This window comes from Netta rufina (genome assembly GCF_964035555.1).
Source record: "Netta rufina genome assembly, chromosome: 9".
Lineage (NCBI taxonomy): Eukaryota > Metazoa > Chordata > Aves > Anseriformes > Anatidae > Netta > Netta rufina.
In genome coordinates, this window is record NC_140132.1 from 25,380,729 (window position 1) to 25,398,086 (window position 17,358).

The window sequence follows — 17,358 nt, forward strand, 5'->3', positions numbered from 1 at the left end:
TTACCAACATGGAAAAAATCCCATTTTCTATTTATTTCAAGAGATTCTCTATTTATTTCAAGAGTTCCAGTTGATGAATGCCATGGAAAATCTTAGTTTAGTAAAGTATCTTTATTTACAGAACAACTTTACAAAAATAATTTCAATAAAATTATTACAAAGTCAATTTACAGTATAATACAGCTGCGTTTTCTCAAAATGTAACATCGGATTATGATGGTGAATATTACTTTTATACGTTAGGTCAATCCGTGGCATTAAATAATGCTTTAAACAAGAAGCTAGTTTTATTGTAGTCTACAAATTACTAACAACACTTAATAAACAACACGCTTCTTGGCTTTTGTGGTTCCTCTGCACAATTGACATGAGCACTCTGAAAACCAACGACTGGAGAAGCCTGGAAGATGTGTGGCTTTGCATCTGTTCTGCGGAGATGTGCAGGAGCTTAGCAGGAACTGCAGGAGTCCGGTTCTGCTCAGGCCACAGTGGCACTCATTTTTATACGTAAGCTAGAGAGACAGCGGTCGTCTGACCTCAGGAATAGCTTTTCCAATGTCAAGCCTTGATGTATTGTTTTCAGTGTTTTGCCAAAACAGCAGGCAGAGATCAAATCCCATCTCCACAGTACCTCATTCTGTAAACTTGCAGTGCTAATCTTCCTTGGGAGGTTGGGAGGTGCAGGCTCTTTCAGCTCTGTGTATTGTATGCATTGGCATGCTGCTCTTAATGGAATACGTTCTCTGCTTCAAAAACTGCTTTACAAGAGTTTAAGAAACATACTGAGCTCCCCCGTATGGCAGCACTTCTGTGACTCCCCACCCGATGATGTTGCCCCTGATACTGCACGCATCTTCCCCGCTCTGCGCTGCTATCTCTTCGGTGCTGAGCACTCTGTCCCACAGGTTAAAGCCTGTTAATTTTCCTGAGAAGGCTAAAGCTTCATCAAATCCACCTCCGACACAGCAGCCATTCTTCTCCTGACCGATCTGCAGAATTCCTCCGTCTGGAACAGTGTGAGCGTCAGCAACGCCCGCGGCAGTGCCCGCGAGCTCTCCGTTCACCCACAGGGACACGGTCCCGTTGTCTGAGCTCCAGGCGCCGCAGAGATGGATCCACTCCCCAGGAACAATTACATTTTTGACCACTAATTTGTGCTGGTCACTACCTACAGCAAGCACTGCAGACTCGTGGCTGAGATAAAGCTGAATTTCATACGGATTTTTCTTGGTTCCGTAGGAGAAGACAATAGTTTTGTCCAAAACCTCAGTCACTTTGATCCAGATGCAAGCAGTGAAGGAGCGGAGGGTCATCTCAGCGGTTGGATGAACGCTCCCAAAGATCTTTTTTGAACGCATTGGGAATAGAATTGCTGTTTCGCAGCCTGAAAAAGTAAATTAGAAAGATTATGTAAGTAAAGGTTTGTATGGACACAGCTAGGACCCTTGGTGTATGCTCACCCCTGAACTTTTCAGAGGGAGCTGTGGGTTTTGCTCATCCTGTGGGACGTAGGGACCCGCTTACGGGGTGCTTTGAGGAAGGTAGCAGCTCTGATGGATGAATTTGCTTAGCCCTTGGTATGGCAATGAGCCATCCCGAAAGGCTAATCGTGCTGCTTTAACAAGACCCAACCTTCCCTTCACTGTAAAAGCACGTTGCTGGCCTGGAGCACACAAAATATCATTTAGTTTTAACCCTACCTGCCTGTCCTGGCCATGTTACGGTAAAGGGATGGGTTTGCCAATCTACCAGCCTGGAAGTTTTACGTACTGTGACTTTCCTGGGATGGCAGTGTGAAATGCTGCCGGGGCTGGTGGCACAGAGCCACCGGAGAGCTGCGTCACCAGCAGCTGCAGCGTGTCCTGCTGGGCTGGATACCTGATGACGGCCTTCCGAGTACCAGCAGGGCTCGGTATGTCCGTCCTGTGCAACGCAATACGCTGGAACGGTGCCCAGCAGGAGCTGAGCATGGCCCTGGGGAAGCCCTGTCACCGCAGCCCTTCATCCAAACCGGGGCACCTCAGGCCCGAGGGACGAACGGATGCGCTGACGCGTTGCCTGTCGGATTTCTGATGGTGTTTCAGTGCCTATATTTAGGCTCACTTCAGAAGTCAAAGCTTGATCTCGTATGTCCTGCTGCTGGCTCAGGAAATGTCATCGGTTATCGGGGCTGTGATGTGACCCGAGGAGCCCTGCCAGCTCGCTGCACTCGGAGCAGCACGGGCTGTTTGTTGGTGTTGCTGCCCCATAACAGCACCAGTTAAAAATGTGCCTTCCTGAGCCAGCCCTGTCCGGCTATGTCAGCACGAACCCAGGGCTGCACAGCTAGCACCTGGGGGGATTTGTGCTGGATTAACTACAAATAGGATCTCGCACTAAGTAAGTTACTTGAGAGCAGTTTCAGATCCTGGCTGGCTCCCCTGTCCCTTGCCAACCCGTGCCCTCTGTCCCTGCGATTTCCTGCAACTGGTCTGAGGCAGCATCCTCCAGCAGCCGAGCGGGGAGTGTCGGCAGAAGCATGCTGAGATGTATTTTTTAAATTTTTTATCAATTCCTTTTCTGACCCTGGCTTTAGGGCTGTTGGTAACTCATGCACTGGTTTGGTGTTTCTCGTGTTCCCACTATTTCGTATTTTTAAAGCAGTTCCCCTCCCCTCTCCAATTTATCAATACGTTGCAAGAGAAACTAGGTTATTAAAGCTATTAACAGGAATTCATGGCTATGAGAGAAGTATCTGATGATTACTAAACACAAGACATTCTTGGCATTCTAACGTGCTGTTCCCTGGTCCTTAGGTACAACTCAGTACTCCAAGCCAGAGGGGGAAAAGCAGCCCCCTTCTATAATTAAGCTGCTTCGTTTCCTGTTTAAACAAGCTAGAGGATCTAAAACGTCTAAAATGTGTGTGGAAACTTCAGCTTCAGTGCATGAAGGACTCTTTGTGTCCTTCTGGATAGTGCTGCTGTGTTATTTCATAGACTGCTTCCTTTAAACTTTGGGCGGATTTTACATTTCTTCGTGTTTTTTCTTTTTTTTGCGTTAGTTGAGGGGCAGCAAGCAACTGTTGGGGATGCTCCTTAAAATGCTACTTATGAGTGCTATTGTGAAATGGCTTTTAATGAGCAAGCTTTCTGGCTTTATTGTCAAGGAGTAAACAAAATTAAAAACAGCCTCACTGAAGAACAAAAAGTGTGATTTGAAAATCCCTCAAGAGTGTCTGGCAGTAATTCAAGATGGGAGAAATTAAAGTCAGTTGCTAAAAATTCCCTTGAAAAAAAAAAAATATCCAGGGAGGGAGACCCTGGAAGTACTTAAAATGTGTCTTTTAAATTAAGAAAGGAAAAAAAAATACAAAACGCTCTCTATAAAATCATGCAGGAACTAGTGGAAATACTTTGAATTTCCAGTGCTGAGTCTGGGATCTTTAAAGCTGAGCGAGTTTTTTTACTCTCACCCAGCACACAGTAACTGACTGCAAGGCTGGCCGTGTTACAGGGAGATAAAGGGTGAGCTCATGCTTTTTGGAAGGCGAGATTCGTGTGTTGGGGGAGGGCGGGGAGGAGGAATATGCTGTAAGAGCTCCTACCAGGACGTGCAGATTACCCAAATATTACAGTAAAGAAGTAAAAGCAAGTTACTTACAAAGCTGAATTAATGTTCTCCGTTAAAGGATAGATTTGTTGGATTGCAAAATGCTTTGTTATAAAGTATTGTTATGCTGTGTTTGCAGCGTAATAGGCTGGTGTAAGTTGGTGGTGGTTTTTGCAGCTGCAAGAAGCACACTTTGCTCTCACACTTTGCTCTCACACTTTGCTCTCACACTTTGCTCACCTGTGTAAGAGCCCACGCTGGTGGCATTGCTCGGGGCTCCCTGCCAAGGCTGGAGTAACCACTCACCTCCCTGTTCACACGTGTGGGATTCTGTGAGTGTAGGTTGCTTCGTGTTTTGGGTTTTCTATGCTACCATAATACTTCTGTTTGGAAAATGTGATCATTAAAGATATGCCAGCATTTAGAAAACATGCAGCACCAGTTATTGAGTAGTTACATCCAACGTGGTTGTGCTGTGCATGCAGCAACTTTGCACCCACACCCTCTAGGTAGGGGTTTGCTCCACCATACCCAAGGTGCTCGAGCTGCTTCTGCTGGGTGACACATTACAGCGCACAGAAAAACTGCAATGAGTTTTGAGATATGAGCTCGTCTTTCTATGGCTACCTCGCTTGCTCACCAATACCAACGTTTTAGAAAGAAAAACTCGGCGTGTCAGTCGTGCTGTGTTACCTGCAGGCTCCCGTGCTCGGGGAAGGCATTCTGCCCTGACAGCTGGGTGCAGTGAACGTGCCCTCCCTGCTGCAGGAAGCGTGCGTGGCTGGGGCTGGTTGTCCCCAGCAGCACGTCCTCTGCCCTGGCTCTGCTCTTGGGCATCAGGGTTGGTGAGGAGGAGGCAGCGCTTAGCTCAGGAGGAAGGAGGAGGTGGGTACATGCAGCAGGACAGGAGCATTAGTGACTAGCGAGTGTATGTGGGAGTTACCAGCTGGGAAGGTAAAAGGTGAGAGAATATATTCTGTGTGTTTAAAATATGTTTGTTGCTCTATGCTCTTTGATCTAGGAGAGCCTCCAGGAGGTGGGATCCTAGCTGGGTGGCTGCTTTGCCCTGTGTAAGGACTTTGATTAAACCCTGCTTTGATCCCTTCTTTGAAAAGCTCAACGCCTCTTTTTTTTCAAGAGCCCTTACCGGGTTTCCTCCCTGTATCTGCAGACTGCTCAGAGCTCCTGGGCTACCCATAAGATTGCTTTGGAGTCCTGCGTGGAGGTCAATGTTCATAGCATGTCTGCGTTGACAGGCCAACCAAAGAGCTCGCCAGGAAAGAAAAACGTGTGTGGACTTACCCGCTGGCAGCAAGTGCCGAGCTGCCCATTTCTGCGATGCCTTCAGTTCGGCTCTCATCTGCTGTAGCTCTTTCCACAGGGAGGTCAAAATGAGGTTGTCTTCTCTGGTGGGACCGAGTTTGTCCTGCTGAAAAGCTGTTTCTTGAGCCTCCGCCTCAGACCTCCTCAGGCAAGCGCTCTCCAGGCGGCTGAGTCTGTTGGACACGTTGTGGCTCAGGAGCAGAACGTGCTCGAGAACCTTTCCTTGCTGGGACTCGTGAAGCCCCTTGGCTTCTGCACCGTGGTCACTGCTCCTCACAAGCGCCTGCTCTACCTGTGAGATGACGTGGGAAGTGACTTTCTCGACCGCAGCGCTGAAGGTGCCGGCGAGGCTGGCAGCGAGCTGGCTCAGCTCTGCCCTGAGTGTCTGCAGGTCCACCTTCAGGATGTCGTCCATTGTCTGCAGCATCATGTTCTCCTTCATCTGCGAGTTCTCCAGCATGATGAAGAGCTTGTCCCACTCGGTGTGCTCTCGCTGGCAGTCACACGAAGCTGGAATGCAAGATGCAGATGCACTTAGGGTTTTAAACAGAAGGGGTATTTAATAAAACCTGGCTGTGTACAGGGCTTATGAGCTCCAGTCTGCCAGTTCATTTCCTTCTGTATCAAAATGGGAAGGTAAAGCAGTGTGTATTAGAGCAGTTCTGAAACTGTCAACCCCACTCTTCTGCAGGAAAACAGGAACAATAGTGTGAAGCAAACTTCCAAGGCATGCTAACCAAGTACTGTAGCGCTTGCTGTTCGCAATAATCTCCTGGTATGAGCACACGCTTCTTCCTCTTACAATGAATAAACTTTTGTAACAATTGGTACAAGAGCAAGCAACAAAGAATGCAATACTGCACTTAACAGAAATTTAGTTTAAATCTACTTAATCTACTTACTTTCCTCAGTCCCAAGAACCGGACCTTCGATTTCGTTATCCAGATTCACATACATGAGATCATAGTCGTCGTCTTCATCCAGAACAGAGACAGAAGCCCTGAAAACACAGAACAGCGTGAGCAGAGAAAGCACTCCTTGAGGCAGCATTCTCCAGCTGCTTCCTGAAAATAGCTGAGCTGTCTGGAGCTAAAGTCGAAGTCAGACTTCAGCGGAGACGAGACTGCGAGTGAGCCGCGGCGAGCCCCTAATAAATGCTCCGAGTGTCTCAGCCTGAATGAATGAGCGATGCTAGTGCCAGTGTTGTAATAAGAGCACTTCTGGTTGTTGGTTTTGGCGGCGAGGCGAAGGGGGCGTGCAGCTTGCTCAATCTCAGCCTTCCAGGTTTGCGCTGGGGGGAGAAGGGCTGCCTCATGGAGGGGAAGGAATGGGGAAAGCTGCTCTTGCGAGCTGCCGCTTCCCCTCCGAGAGCAGGCTGCCGCAACGTGCAGCGAAGCGAGGCTGAGAGCGGGGGATGAAATCACTCGGAGATCGCTGCCTAAAAGCCCAGGCTGCATCGCTCGTGCCATTGTGTGTCCTTTGTGGGAAGGAAAATGTTCTCTGCAAACTCATTTGGCAGCTGGTGTGTGCCAGGGCTCTGGAGGGGACTGGTAGAGAAATAAATAGGTCTGCAACTGGTTTAGATGCACACGTACGGTCTCACCTAGATCTTGTAGCACTTTTTTTAATATATTTTTTTTTTAATTTAAAAACTTCTATTATACTGGTAGTTTGCTGCCTTAAACAACAAAGGAGAACTTGTGAAAAAACTAAAGGCAGCTTGCTAGGGTTTTGCTTTTCTAGTCCTAATTACCAGTAAGAGCTTTGTAACTGGTGATAAGGCATTGCTGCTAGGATCTTGTTTCAGGAGCCCGTAGGTTAGCAGCTGCAGGATGAGAGCTGTTTCTCTTCACTTGGAAACAACAAAACAAGGGGCTCGTGGGTTAGATGTTAATCCAGTGACAAGCAGTGGTGGTGTTGACTCACTTAAGGTCTGAAAAGTTTATCAGCTTAACGGGCCCTTGATTATTCCAGAATTGAGATTAAGGGTAGCATACTGATGGTAGAAGTTACACATTGGCTACAAATATTTAGGAAACTGGGGGGAAAAACCCCACATAACCACACTCAGCATGCAGTCTGTTCCCTTTCTGCTTGGGACCCCCAGGCCCAGCCCCTCAGCGCTGCACACAGCGGTGGCAGGGAGGGCTCCACTCTCCCCTACACAGCTTCCTTGCCCTGCTCCATCACCAGGGCTTCTGTTCAGGGGCAGGAGACACAGGGAGGGAGCACAGAGGTGTGCATGGCCTCAGCACACTGCAGGTACCGGCACTGCTGAGCACGACGCCGAGCTCCCCATGCTGCTGGCCGTGTTGTGCTGCTTTTCCCCTGCACCACGTCTGGCTGTTCCGCAGTGTGACGGTGGCTCCTGCCACAGCAGGGCCTCCGGCTGCTCTCCTGCCACCTGAAAGAGATGGTAGTGTTGGCACGGTGTCCTGCAAAGGTTTGGTAAAATGGAGGTGAACACTTGCAGAGTTCTCTGCCCAGCTTGGGACACTCAGGGAGCGCAGTGCTCTTGGGGCAAGCGCTTTTCCCAGGGTATTCCTGGAGTGAAGGCCAGAACAGGGCTGTACGTCCACACAGCACCACCAGCCTTATTTCCACAGCGCTTCTGGGATCAGCCGTGGATGGGGCAGAGCTGGGACAGAGCACGTGGACACCTTTACCACTCCTTGTGCACGCAGGGGATCGGCCAACGTGCCTGCGGCGTGGTCCTGGCGTTGTGGCTGCTGCTGCTGGCCGTGCCTCTGCCCTGCCTGACTCGCAGCCAGCCCGGCTCAGCCATCGGATGTCCCCAACTGTACGTTAGCTTCTGCCTGAGTTGCATAATTCCCAGTGTGTGGTCTGCTTGGAACGCCTGAGCAAGGCTAATCTGGAAAGCATTGGGGATAAGGGTGGTAAGGAAGGAAGAGGGAGAGAAGGTAATTAAGGAGCTGAGTATAATGTTTTTCCGTCCTCGGACAGCAAATGTGCTTTTCAGGCTCTTGGTTTAGGCGGAGAGAGAGGAAGCAAGATGGAGCAAAGTGAATTAGTTGGGAGTGGGCAGAGCATCGCCACAGCCAGACCCTGAGAATGCAAAAGGTCGGTGAGCTGCACGAGGGGAAATTGCTTAGAAACTGGGAAGGCATGGCAAATGGTGCTCAGAGCTGGCTGGAAACATGCAAACAGGAGAAAGTAGTGAATTGGGGCATGCTTTATGACCCTTTCTAAGTTATATGAAGAACAGACACAAACTGTGGTGCCTGCTTGGATGGTTTACAGGTTGGTGTACGGGGGCTGTTCAATTAAAAAGGATTCCGTGTCAGTGAGGCCACTTAAACATCGCTCCAAAGTGATGGGCTAGCTTCTAATTTGCCTTTTCTTTTTTAATTTATCCTGGTTAGTGAATATAAAGGCAGTAATGTTTGCTGCATGGTGACTGGATGAGCTGCCCAAATTTACTGTTGTACAAAGTATTTCTGTTCAAAGTATTTCATAACTGCAATCCATCATGTCAGGGCAAATTACACCGCCTCCTCTAATGCGTCCAATGCTTAAAATGGTGGCTTTCTCATGGTGAATAATCGGTCTTACCTTCCAGATATCTTCCTGCCTGTGATATTCTGGCTTAGGCAATGGCGAATCTCAGGCTAGCTGCTGTCTTTCCTCATGTAGAGCTGCTACTTTTTGTTTTTCTGTTGAATCATTTCCCTCCACAATTTACAACCAAGAATTTTGCCTGTCCGGGAACAAGGGAATTTCATCTTTTACCACTGCTGAAAATTTGGAGCTTAAGGGGTCTGTTCCGCATGGGCAGGAAGCTTCCAGTGGAAACTAAACATGCACAAGTACAAAGAAAGGGCTTAACTCAGGAAGCACAAAATTATCCAGAGAACAAGAAATTTTTCAGTACATTTGGTTACAAGATTGTTCGATTTCAAACTCAGATGTGAGTCTAGAAAACTTCAAGTAAATCGATCTCAACATTTTGATTTTAGCTATGGGAAAATTGGTGCTTTTATGGCTGTGTTTAACTGCACTACTCACAACCGCTGCCTTTCCTGGTGCTCAGCTGCCACTGCCATCCTGGTTAGTTTAAAAATTACAAAATAAAATTTATCAGCTGCTTGTGCAGGTCAAAGGCAGTTTCAAATGAACCTCTGTGACTTAGGAGCATGAGTCCCCTGGTAAGTTAGTGACTCTTGTGCCCCTCAATTCTTTTTCCAGACTAGTAGCATCAGGAAGAGATGTGCACAAAGGTGTGGATAGAAAGAGGCCAGAGCTGAGCTGCTTGCTGATCTGTGTGGGGTAATCCATCAGCAAATATCCTTCGTCTGCAGCTGGCCTTTGTGCTTTGTTTGTTGAATAGAACAAGACAAATTCTTCATATCCACGGGAATTGAGGTGGGGTCTGAAGCTCGTTGTTAGCCCTGTCTTCGGGAAGAAGCCAACAACTCTTCTAGCAGAATAAATGTTTCAGGGGAGGATGCAGAAGTGAGGCTGGATAAACAGTGTGGAGGCACTCCTCCGAAGCATAAGGACCCCTTAAGGATCGTTACAGGCTGCTTTGCCTAAAAGTTTTGAGTCTGCAATGAGTTTCATTTTGGTTACTTGCCTCAGGGGCGATGTTGTAAGACCTAACAGTGTTGTGGGCTGCTCTTTCTGTATCTGGCAGGAGCACGATGCGATCAAGTCTGACCCATGTATCCTCTTTCTACCATCCATGAACTGACCTGCTTATCTTCCAAAATTATAAGCCTTGGATTTAAGTGGGAGAAAAAACAGCAGGCCAGAGTGCTAGTTCCTCTTGGAAACCAAATCCGAAGAGACCTTAAGGACTTTCAAGGGTTTACAAAAAGAAGCCATACTGCACTGCAATAGGCAGATGTTTTCCATATGTTGTTCAAGTGAAACTTAAATATATTGAGGCAGGCATGTACAGCGATGTGAAGTTATATATTTTGGTATGAGCCTGGGCTTCAAATTGAATTATGCACAGACATCTTAAGAAAATGTGTGAGAGAGGGTTTTGCATATCTGTGTCTGTCTGCAGTTGACTCTCTCTGGCTTCTTTCTATTCCTGGAAATGGCATCCTTAGCTATTTATGTTCAAATTTACTGTCATGCACATTTAGTTCTCTTAATAACTAACTATTCTTTCCATATGCTGGTTACTTAATTTGAAAGCCTTAATCTCAACAAAGGAGAAATAGAGCTTTTATGTGCTTTCTAGCTTTTTTTAATTATTAATTTAAATCACACTTAGTCTGTGGAGCCCTAGACCAGTTTATCATCCAAATCTGAAAGCTCGTTAAGTGGCCTTCTCATGGTATTGTGCTTGAGAATGAAAATTATAATAGATAGGAAATCCTTTTTTTTTACATGTACATTGTTATACCTGCAATAATTCATTCTATTCAGATAATTTATTGGGCTTCTTGGCACGGTACATGATTTCCTGCAGTGAATTTTACACCTCCCTGGTTCTGTACTTACGATTCTTAAAAACTGGTGTCTCCAGGCATGTGCTGATTTTCTAGGGCGCTCCCTGCCTGTGGGGCACTGACATACACCGAGTCACCGGCCTCTCCTTTGCTCTGTTCTCAGGGAACTCGATGCTGCTCCGTGTCCTGCCTTCCCTGTATGAGAAGCAGCCGCAGCCGATTAACCTCCATCTGAGGGAGCTGGTGGCCCTGCTGGCTCAGCTGCACCACGCCGAACAGCACCACCTCCTCAGGCTCCTCCAGGTCGTGGCGAGGAAGAAAGAACTTGGGGTAAAACTGCATTTGGAATATCTCACTGCTAAACATTGCACCCCCTTTTGGGGGAGGTTATTTGGTTCAGATGGCTTGGCAAAGTCTGTCTGCTAGCTGCTCTCAGAACAGGAAGAGTCCCATAACATGCATGGCAGTGCGTTCCTATGATTTTCCTATGAATTTCCCTATGAATTTTTTAATTCCATTTCAAATTCTCCATCTGATCATAAAGAGGACGTAACAGTGACTCCGTTGGACCAAAAAGGTTGTGTTAAACCAGAACTGTTTTCTACTTTTTTGGCTCTTCCTCCGTGAGCTGAGCTTTAATTCCCATAACTACATTTCTGTTGGAATAAGTGAACTGTGTTAAGTAATATATCAAGGAAAACTAAAAATGAGTTAGGAAATGATTAAGAGTGAACTAGAGATTAACTGAGGCAAAGCATCCCGTGCTTCGAAAATTCTAGGACAGCGCCCAGCACATTCATACAAGACACAAAGCTACCTGCTTTGTAAATTTATGGAATCTATAAAATCTTTGGAAAAGAGGAATCAGCAGTAGTTAATACCTTCCTCCAGATAGCCAAGGAAACTTCATCATAATACCCTGTAACAGATGAAATAGGGCTGCTCTTGCAAGTAGGAGAGTCGTCAACCAAAGGGCCCTGTAAGTGTGTGGAGATGCTGAGCTGGTGAAAAGTAGGTGTATAAGCCAAAAAATGCCTGAGTGAGCACTTGGAGCATCCTCCCAAACCCTGGGAAGTTGGTGGAAAGCCTCCCTTTGGCTTCAGCAGGTGTGGGACCAGTCTGTCGTAATAGCATGCAAATCATTAGTCGTGAGCCGTGATAGCTTTAAGGTATTTCATGTTTGTGCAGTGCTCTGCGTCTGTGCCACACACTCCATAAATCCAAAGAGGTGTCATTTACCACTGTTAACAATTTATTCGGTCATGTACCTGCAATATTTTGGCAGAGCCACTGGTAACAACTTGCTAAAACTGATCGTCCACTTGAGAAAAAAAGAAAATCACTTCATGCCCTCATTCTGTGCTGTAATGTGTTTTACATGCACGCAGCCGTTTCAGTCAGAAGTGTGTTAGTATACACGTAGACGTGCATTAGTATGCATGTAAAATAATAACTCAGTTGGTAGTTGATCACACTCCATCCTGTTTGTAAGGTGTTCTGAAGGACTGGACCCTCAACCTCTTGAAAAATGTCTTGTAAGAAATGACAACTTGCCTGCAGCACTTCTGTGCAGCTAGGATCTTGCCCCTTATTTTTAGTTTTGTACCAGCTATTAACCTTGTCAAGTTATTTGGTTGCTGGGGGAAATCAAAACTTTCTGCTAGCACTTTAATTTACTGTATCACTGAGGAAGACTGAGAAGACCTATGTTGTTTTAATCCATAAAGTATAGAACTGGCCCAGAGCAAAGGAAATATTTGGTGAGGGTTTTTTTTTGCCTTTTTTTAAACAATTGAGTATTTCCTTACTTAAATATGCATAACTGCAATATTTCAAGGCTACAGCATACCCTTGTTCCATATGTTGAGCTGAACTCCTGTTGACCTCAGCAATAGCTTTGTGCAAAGGTCAACAAAGGTGGAAAACTATTGTGCTAAATCAAAGTCTGGCATTTTAGTTCTATCCCTCCAATGTACAACGCCTCTTTTGGTTATCTGTATTCACAATTCTCAAATATATTCACAATCTTTGTCATTTTTATTTTAAATAGGTGCTGAAGGAGTGTATTCCGTGCCTACTGGGACACTTACGAGACCCTAGCCATAGCGATGTTATTCTAAACATACTTGTAGAAATAGCTGGCTATGACCCGGTAGCCTTAGCTGCTTTTCTTCCAAAGCTAAAAGAAATTGGTGAGAGTTTTCCAAGTTTAATTGGACAAACGGCAAAGATCTTTGGAGCTGTTGGACATATTGATGAGGTAAGCCTGAAAACAAAAGTTGGTTGGTTCAGGGGAATGGCTCTGTGTGTGTGCTCATTTGTTTCTCTTGTTAAAGGTTGTACAAAGTAATACACATAAGTATTCTAAACTAGGTATTGCAAACCCTGGGTATGATACTGAATTTTAGATGCATATAGTCTTCAGGAACACTGCAATCATGCAGTGAAATATGAACTCCCCAATATATGCTGTAATCCAGCTATTTTGCATTTGTAGGGAAATATGAACTCCCTAGTCCAGTGTAACCCAGCTCTTTTGCATGTGTAACCATGGGTAATTGAATGCTTCTGACGAGTGTTTTATAAGGAAAGTGCCCGGCAGTGATGCTGGACTCAAGCCTCATCACAGGAACATTTTCATGGTTGGACCTGACCCAGTGGGAACATTGTGCTTTAAAAGGATTTAAAGCCACAAACTCCTAAAATTGTTTCATGAGTTTCATCACAGAGTAACAAATCTGCACGGAGTTTTTTTTTCTACCATAAAGTCTGGATGTGGAAGCCACGCTCACCTGCTCCGGGTGCTACGAACAGGCTCAGTGTGCTACAGACACCACCGAGCAGCTCTCAGGTCCCAGCCCCTCGCCCTCCCCAAAACCCCAGCTCCCCATGGCCCCAGCAGTGAGGGGTGCTGCTCACGAAGCACTGCTGTTACCCTTGTCCCACTGGGACAGAGAAATACCGTAGACCCCACTGCCATCCCCAGCTCCTAAAAATGCAGCCTGAGGGAGGGAGGCAACCACTGCGAAGCCTGCAAACTACCTGACTGCTCAAGACTTTGGGTGTCCTGAGGACACCAAGCTAGCTAGACTCATTTATGATATACCGTGATTTTAATATGACTTTTGTTTTCATTCCTGGTTATAAGTTTATGTGTCTTTTGCCACTAATAATAAACATTTTCCCTCTGCCTCAAATCACGGCTCTGTGAAGGTAAAAATAATGGTCTGCTGAATTCATAGAGCTCCTGCTAAATAATTCAAACTTCCGTGGCTGTGGTAAAACTTGATTATATAGACAAAAAATGAACAGTATGTCATAAATCTGCTTGCTGAAGTTTGGTACTGATGCTGCCATACAGTAACCTGGGTCATTTTATTTCAGCAGAGGTGAATCCTTGTAGTTTCCCTGTCCTTTCAGTGATCCTTGCACCAAATCAACTGGTGTTTGTCTCCATACAGGCTGGAGAAGTTGGTCCTGTGTATATGGATTGGGCTCGGGGGACTATCTTAAAGGTTTTAAAGCCTCCCCAGGAGCTGGGGTCCTGCCTGGGGGCACAAGGGCTCACAGGCAGGGGACGGAGCTGCTGGGGACACGTGGCACACCGCAGGGCAATGTTGTGCTGTTCTGCACAGACTCGCTCATGTGTTGTGTGGTTGCAGCTTCCAGCATGAATGAAATTGGTTGTTCTCTCCTTGTTTACCTATATCACCCCAGTAAAATTTACCTTGCTGAGAACTGCAGCAGGCAGTGTTTATTTCTGCGTGCACTACTTCAGAGTTAGGGACTCCTAAAAGCTTTACAGCTCATAACTGGTCCATCCTTGAAGGAGCACAGCTGGGATTAGGACTCGAGGATTTAACTCTGGGGCTGTGTTTTAGCATGATGAACCAGCTCTTCCATGCAAATATCTGAGGCAGCCTTTCTGCTGTGTTCCCCTTCTTAAAAGGGACAGAATTTATTTTGCATTTGTTTACTTACTCATTGATTTATACCAAGAACAAGCAAGCAGCCACCTGGACGTGTTGTGCTTTGTGTATTATTGGAAATGACAGACTACTGTAAAGTTTACAAAGAAACAATTTGCAGAACACTTTCTTCTTATATTTTTTTTTAATCCCTGGGTTTCTGCAGATACATGTAACATCCAACTTTTACATGCACAGCCTGGGCCAAACCTGCACAGAATAATTAATCTCCAGTCTTGTAAGTGTCAGGTACCCTCCGTGCTGCCCCATGCCGTACGCCTGCTGTGTCCGAGGGGCTGCAGGCTGCTGACAGCCACGTGCCCTGTTCCAGCCCAGCTCCACACCATGAGCAGTGCTTGCTTGGAGAGGTGGGCACACGCTTGGCTTGGTTGTGTGGCTCTGCTTTAGTGGCACCCAGGAGCCCTTTGACCAAAAACCATTTACAAAAGCAACGTGCAAAGGGTGGCAGAGGTGAACTCTGCAGTGTGAGACAGCTGGCTCCTCTGCTCTCCTGGGTTTGCTTTCTAAAAGATGTCCAAATGTTTTTTTTTGTATGGTTTTTGCATCCTCTGACATGGGACGTGGTCTGCTTCCCTGCATCACCTGCTTGGCTTCACCTGACGGCTTCCCCTTTTCCTTCAGCATTGCAGCTCAAGGTCTTTCTCACACCTTCTCCTTGCGGCTTTTGTCTTTTTATCCTATTTTTTACATATATTTTTTGTATTTTAGGGAACTCGAGTGCTTTGTGTCACACAGTTTTCTGGGGGTATGAGGAGCTATTTGGAGGGCCGTTCACTGGTCCAGGCCCATTGCCTGGGTTTGCAGGAGACCAGGCAGTGACCGAAGGGTCCCTGCCCCTCTCACCTGTTCAGTAACGCCCAGATCTCATTCTCCCCATGAAGCTTTCTTTTCTTGCTTTACTCTGGCTGTTCCTTTGGCAGATTTTTGTCCCCACCCTACCATCAGCGAAGGGATGGGTGCTGGCTGTAGGTGCTCCCGTGCAGATTGGGCACCACGAAAGGGGGGAGCAGGGAAGCCTTTGTGAGCGCCCCATGAACTTCACTGATGTGTAAGGCAGCGCTCGCTGCAGCGTGGACACCCAGATAAAATAGCAGAAACACATCTGGCATCATAAAAGCCGGGCCGATCGTAAAGGTCCAGCAGATAAAAATGAGTCTACCCAAAAGAAATTGTTCAAGCACCACTGATCTAAGAGGAACTGCCGGGTTACAAGCGTTGCTGCAGCCGGCTAATTTATGTAGGCCCGGCAGAAGCGTGTGAGCAGCACAGCGGGCCCCGCACGCCCGGGCGTGCTGATGGGGTCCCTTATCTCGGCCGTGCCTTCCTGAACACGTCTGTGGCTGCTTCCTGCGACGGGGCTGTGCTGCAGATGCACCGCGAGCTGCTGCCTGCAGACGGGACCCTGCACCAGCCACCCCTTGCTGGCCGAGCAAAGCAAGCGAGAAACGCAATGATGACGGCGTGTTGGAACTGTATTTGTTGGTGTTTTATTTCACTGGGCGGTTTACTGGGTGAAAAGAGGTGGCAAGGGCTGAGGGCTGGCCCTTCGTAATGCGGATTGCAAACGTGAGCAGAAAATGTCTTCTGCTGGCTTCTAGAAGCGAGCTCTCGTGCTTTTCCTGAGCTGCTCTCTCCCCCTTGGCAGCTCAGGCAGACCCCTGGAGAGATGAGAGGTTTGGCTGGGAACGGATCCCTTTATTTTAGAGGTCCCCTTGTTTATGCACGCCGCTTCCCCTGATGTCAGGGGGAGTCTCACGGGTGAAGCTGCAATCGGGACGTGTCCCTTGACCAGCAATTTGTGCAAAGCAAAGCATCATCTTGGGGCAAAAGTCAGCTGGATATGTAGTTATTGAAATACACATATATTAAGATGTTTTGGACAAACTGGAAATTGCAGTTTCTTCTGAAATCATTCTGGTCTCTTCTGTAGTCTCCTGAGCCTGATTTTAAGAAAAAGCAAACTCTGTTGCCACACCTCGTTGCCTGTATTTCAGATCTTCACCTACTGGCCATAAAACGTGAGATAAGCTTAGGATAGAGCACATGAACACAGAAAACAAGCACAGTTGAAATAACAATGGCTTATGTACGTCCAAACAGGCTCTCTGAATATTTTTGGGTAAAAATTGCGGCGGAGATAATAACTGCTTTCATGTTGAGCTATTTTGCTGTAATTTTGTTTTGTGTAACAGTTCCATATTATATTACTCACTGGAGTTTATTGTTCTTTTACCTCACTCCAGGCGAGTAGCAGCGTTTCAGCGTGGCTGGAGACATTCCAGCTGGATCAAAGTGACATGAAAAGGGTCACAACTTCTCTTCGAGTTGCGTCTGCTGCACAGTTTGTTTAGGAAACAAAAATGTGTTTTAAATGTTAATTGAGCCTATGTTTATCTCTTGGAGGGAGGAATGTCTTCCAAATAAGCTAGTGAGTATTTACCAAAAAGTCAGCCCCCTTCAAACCATTGAGGAAAAGGCCCGCTCTGTCACAGCAGCCCAGCCCGCCTGCAGAAGTAGCCGTAGTTTTTCCACATACGGCTGAGGGGAAGCAATTTGTCCGATAAGCTGTGCTCATTTATCTCTGTCACGGCACGGCGCAGCCCATCTCCTTTTGTTTGAAAGAAGTTGACTTTTTCTTCAAAACGTGTCTCACCCGTGATACTTGGGCAACGCTCTGCCAAAGTCTCCCATGTATTTTTATGGCCCGGCTACACTTGGAATTAAACCTTGGGCAGTGTTTTTTCTCCTGTTACAGAGTCCCAGAAGAATTTTGGGATTTTATTTCTGAAATCTGAGGCGATAACGCTGTTGCCCTGCAGTGCTGGGAGGATGTAGATGGCACGCAGCTTCCCCTCTATTTCTGCTAATCCTTGGGAAGAAGAGATTTAGGTTTTTGTTTTTTGTTTTTTTCCCTGAAGTGCCTCTGCTTGCATTTCAGCACAGGTTCTAACAGCGAAACATCTCCTGGTTTCTGTAACGATCTGCTGAGCGTGGAGTGGGTCTCACTACAGGGAGCATCCCAGCGGAGGATC

General features: G+C 46.8%; 2 protein-coding genes across 4 annotated transcripts in view; one reads left to right on the forward strand and one right to left on the reverse strand.

The window, feature by feature from the left end:
* The window catches only part of VEPH1 (ventricular zone expressed PH domain containing 1), a gene marked incomplete at its 5' end in the record, with an annotated part of 67,198 nt that overhangs the window by 9,176 nt on the left and 40,664 nt on the right, over positions 1 to 17,358 (forward strand). For all 3 annotated transcript variants that reach the window (XM_084291791.1, XM_084291792.1, XM_084291793.1), the window contains 2 exons: positions 10,501 to 10,667; positions 12,388 to 12,597. In XM_084291791.1, coding sequence (XP_084147917.1) covers positions 10,501 to 10,667; positions 12,388 to 12,597 — 377 coding nt within the window. The remainder of the gene's footprint in view (positions 1 to 10,500; positions 10,668 to 12,387; positions 12,598 to 17,358) is intronic.
* Positions 86 to 6,082, reverse strand: PTX3 (pentraxin 3). The gene is made up of 3 exons (XM_084291794.1): positions 5,817 to 6,082; positions 4,894 to 5,424; positions 86 to 1,384 (listed from the first exon to the last, which is right to left on the reverse strand). The coding sequence occupies exons 1-3, from the start codon at positions 5,962 to 5,964 to the stop codon at positions 771 to 773; spliced, it is 1,293 nt and encodes a 430-aa protein (XP_084147920.1). The 5' UTR covers positions 5,965 to 6,082; the 3' UTR covers positions 86 to 770.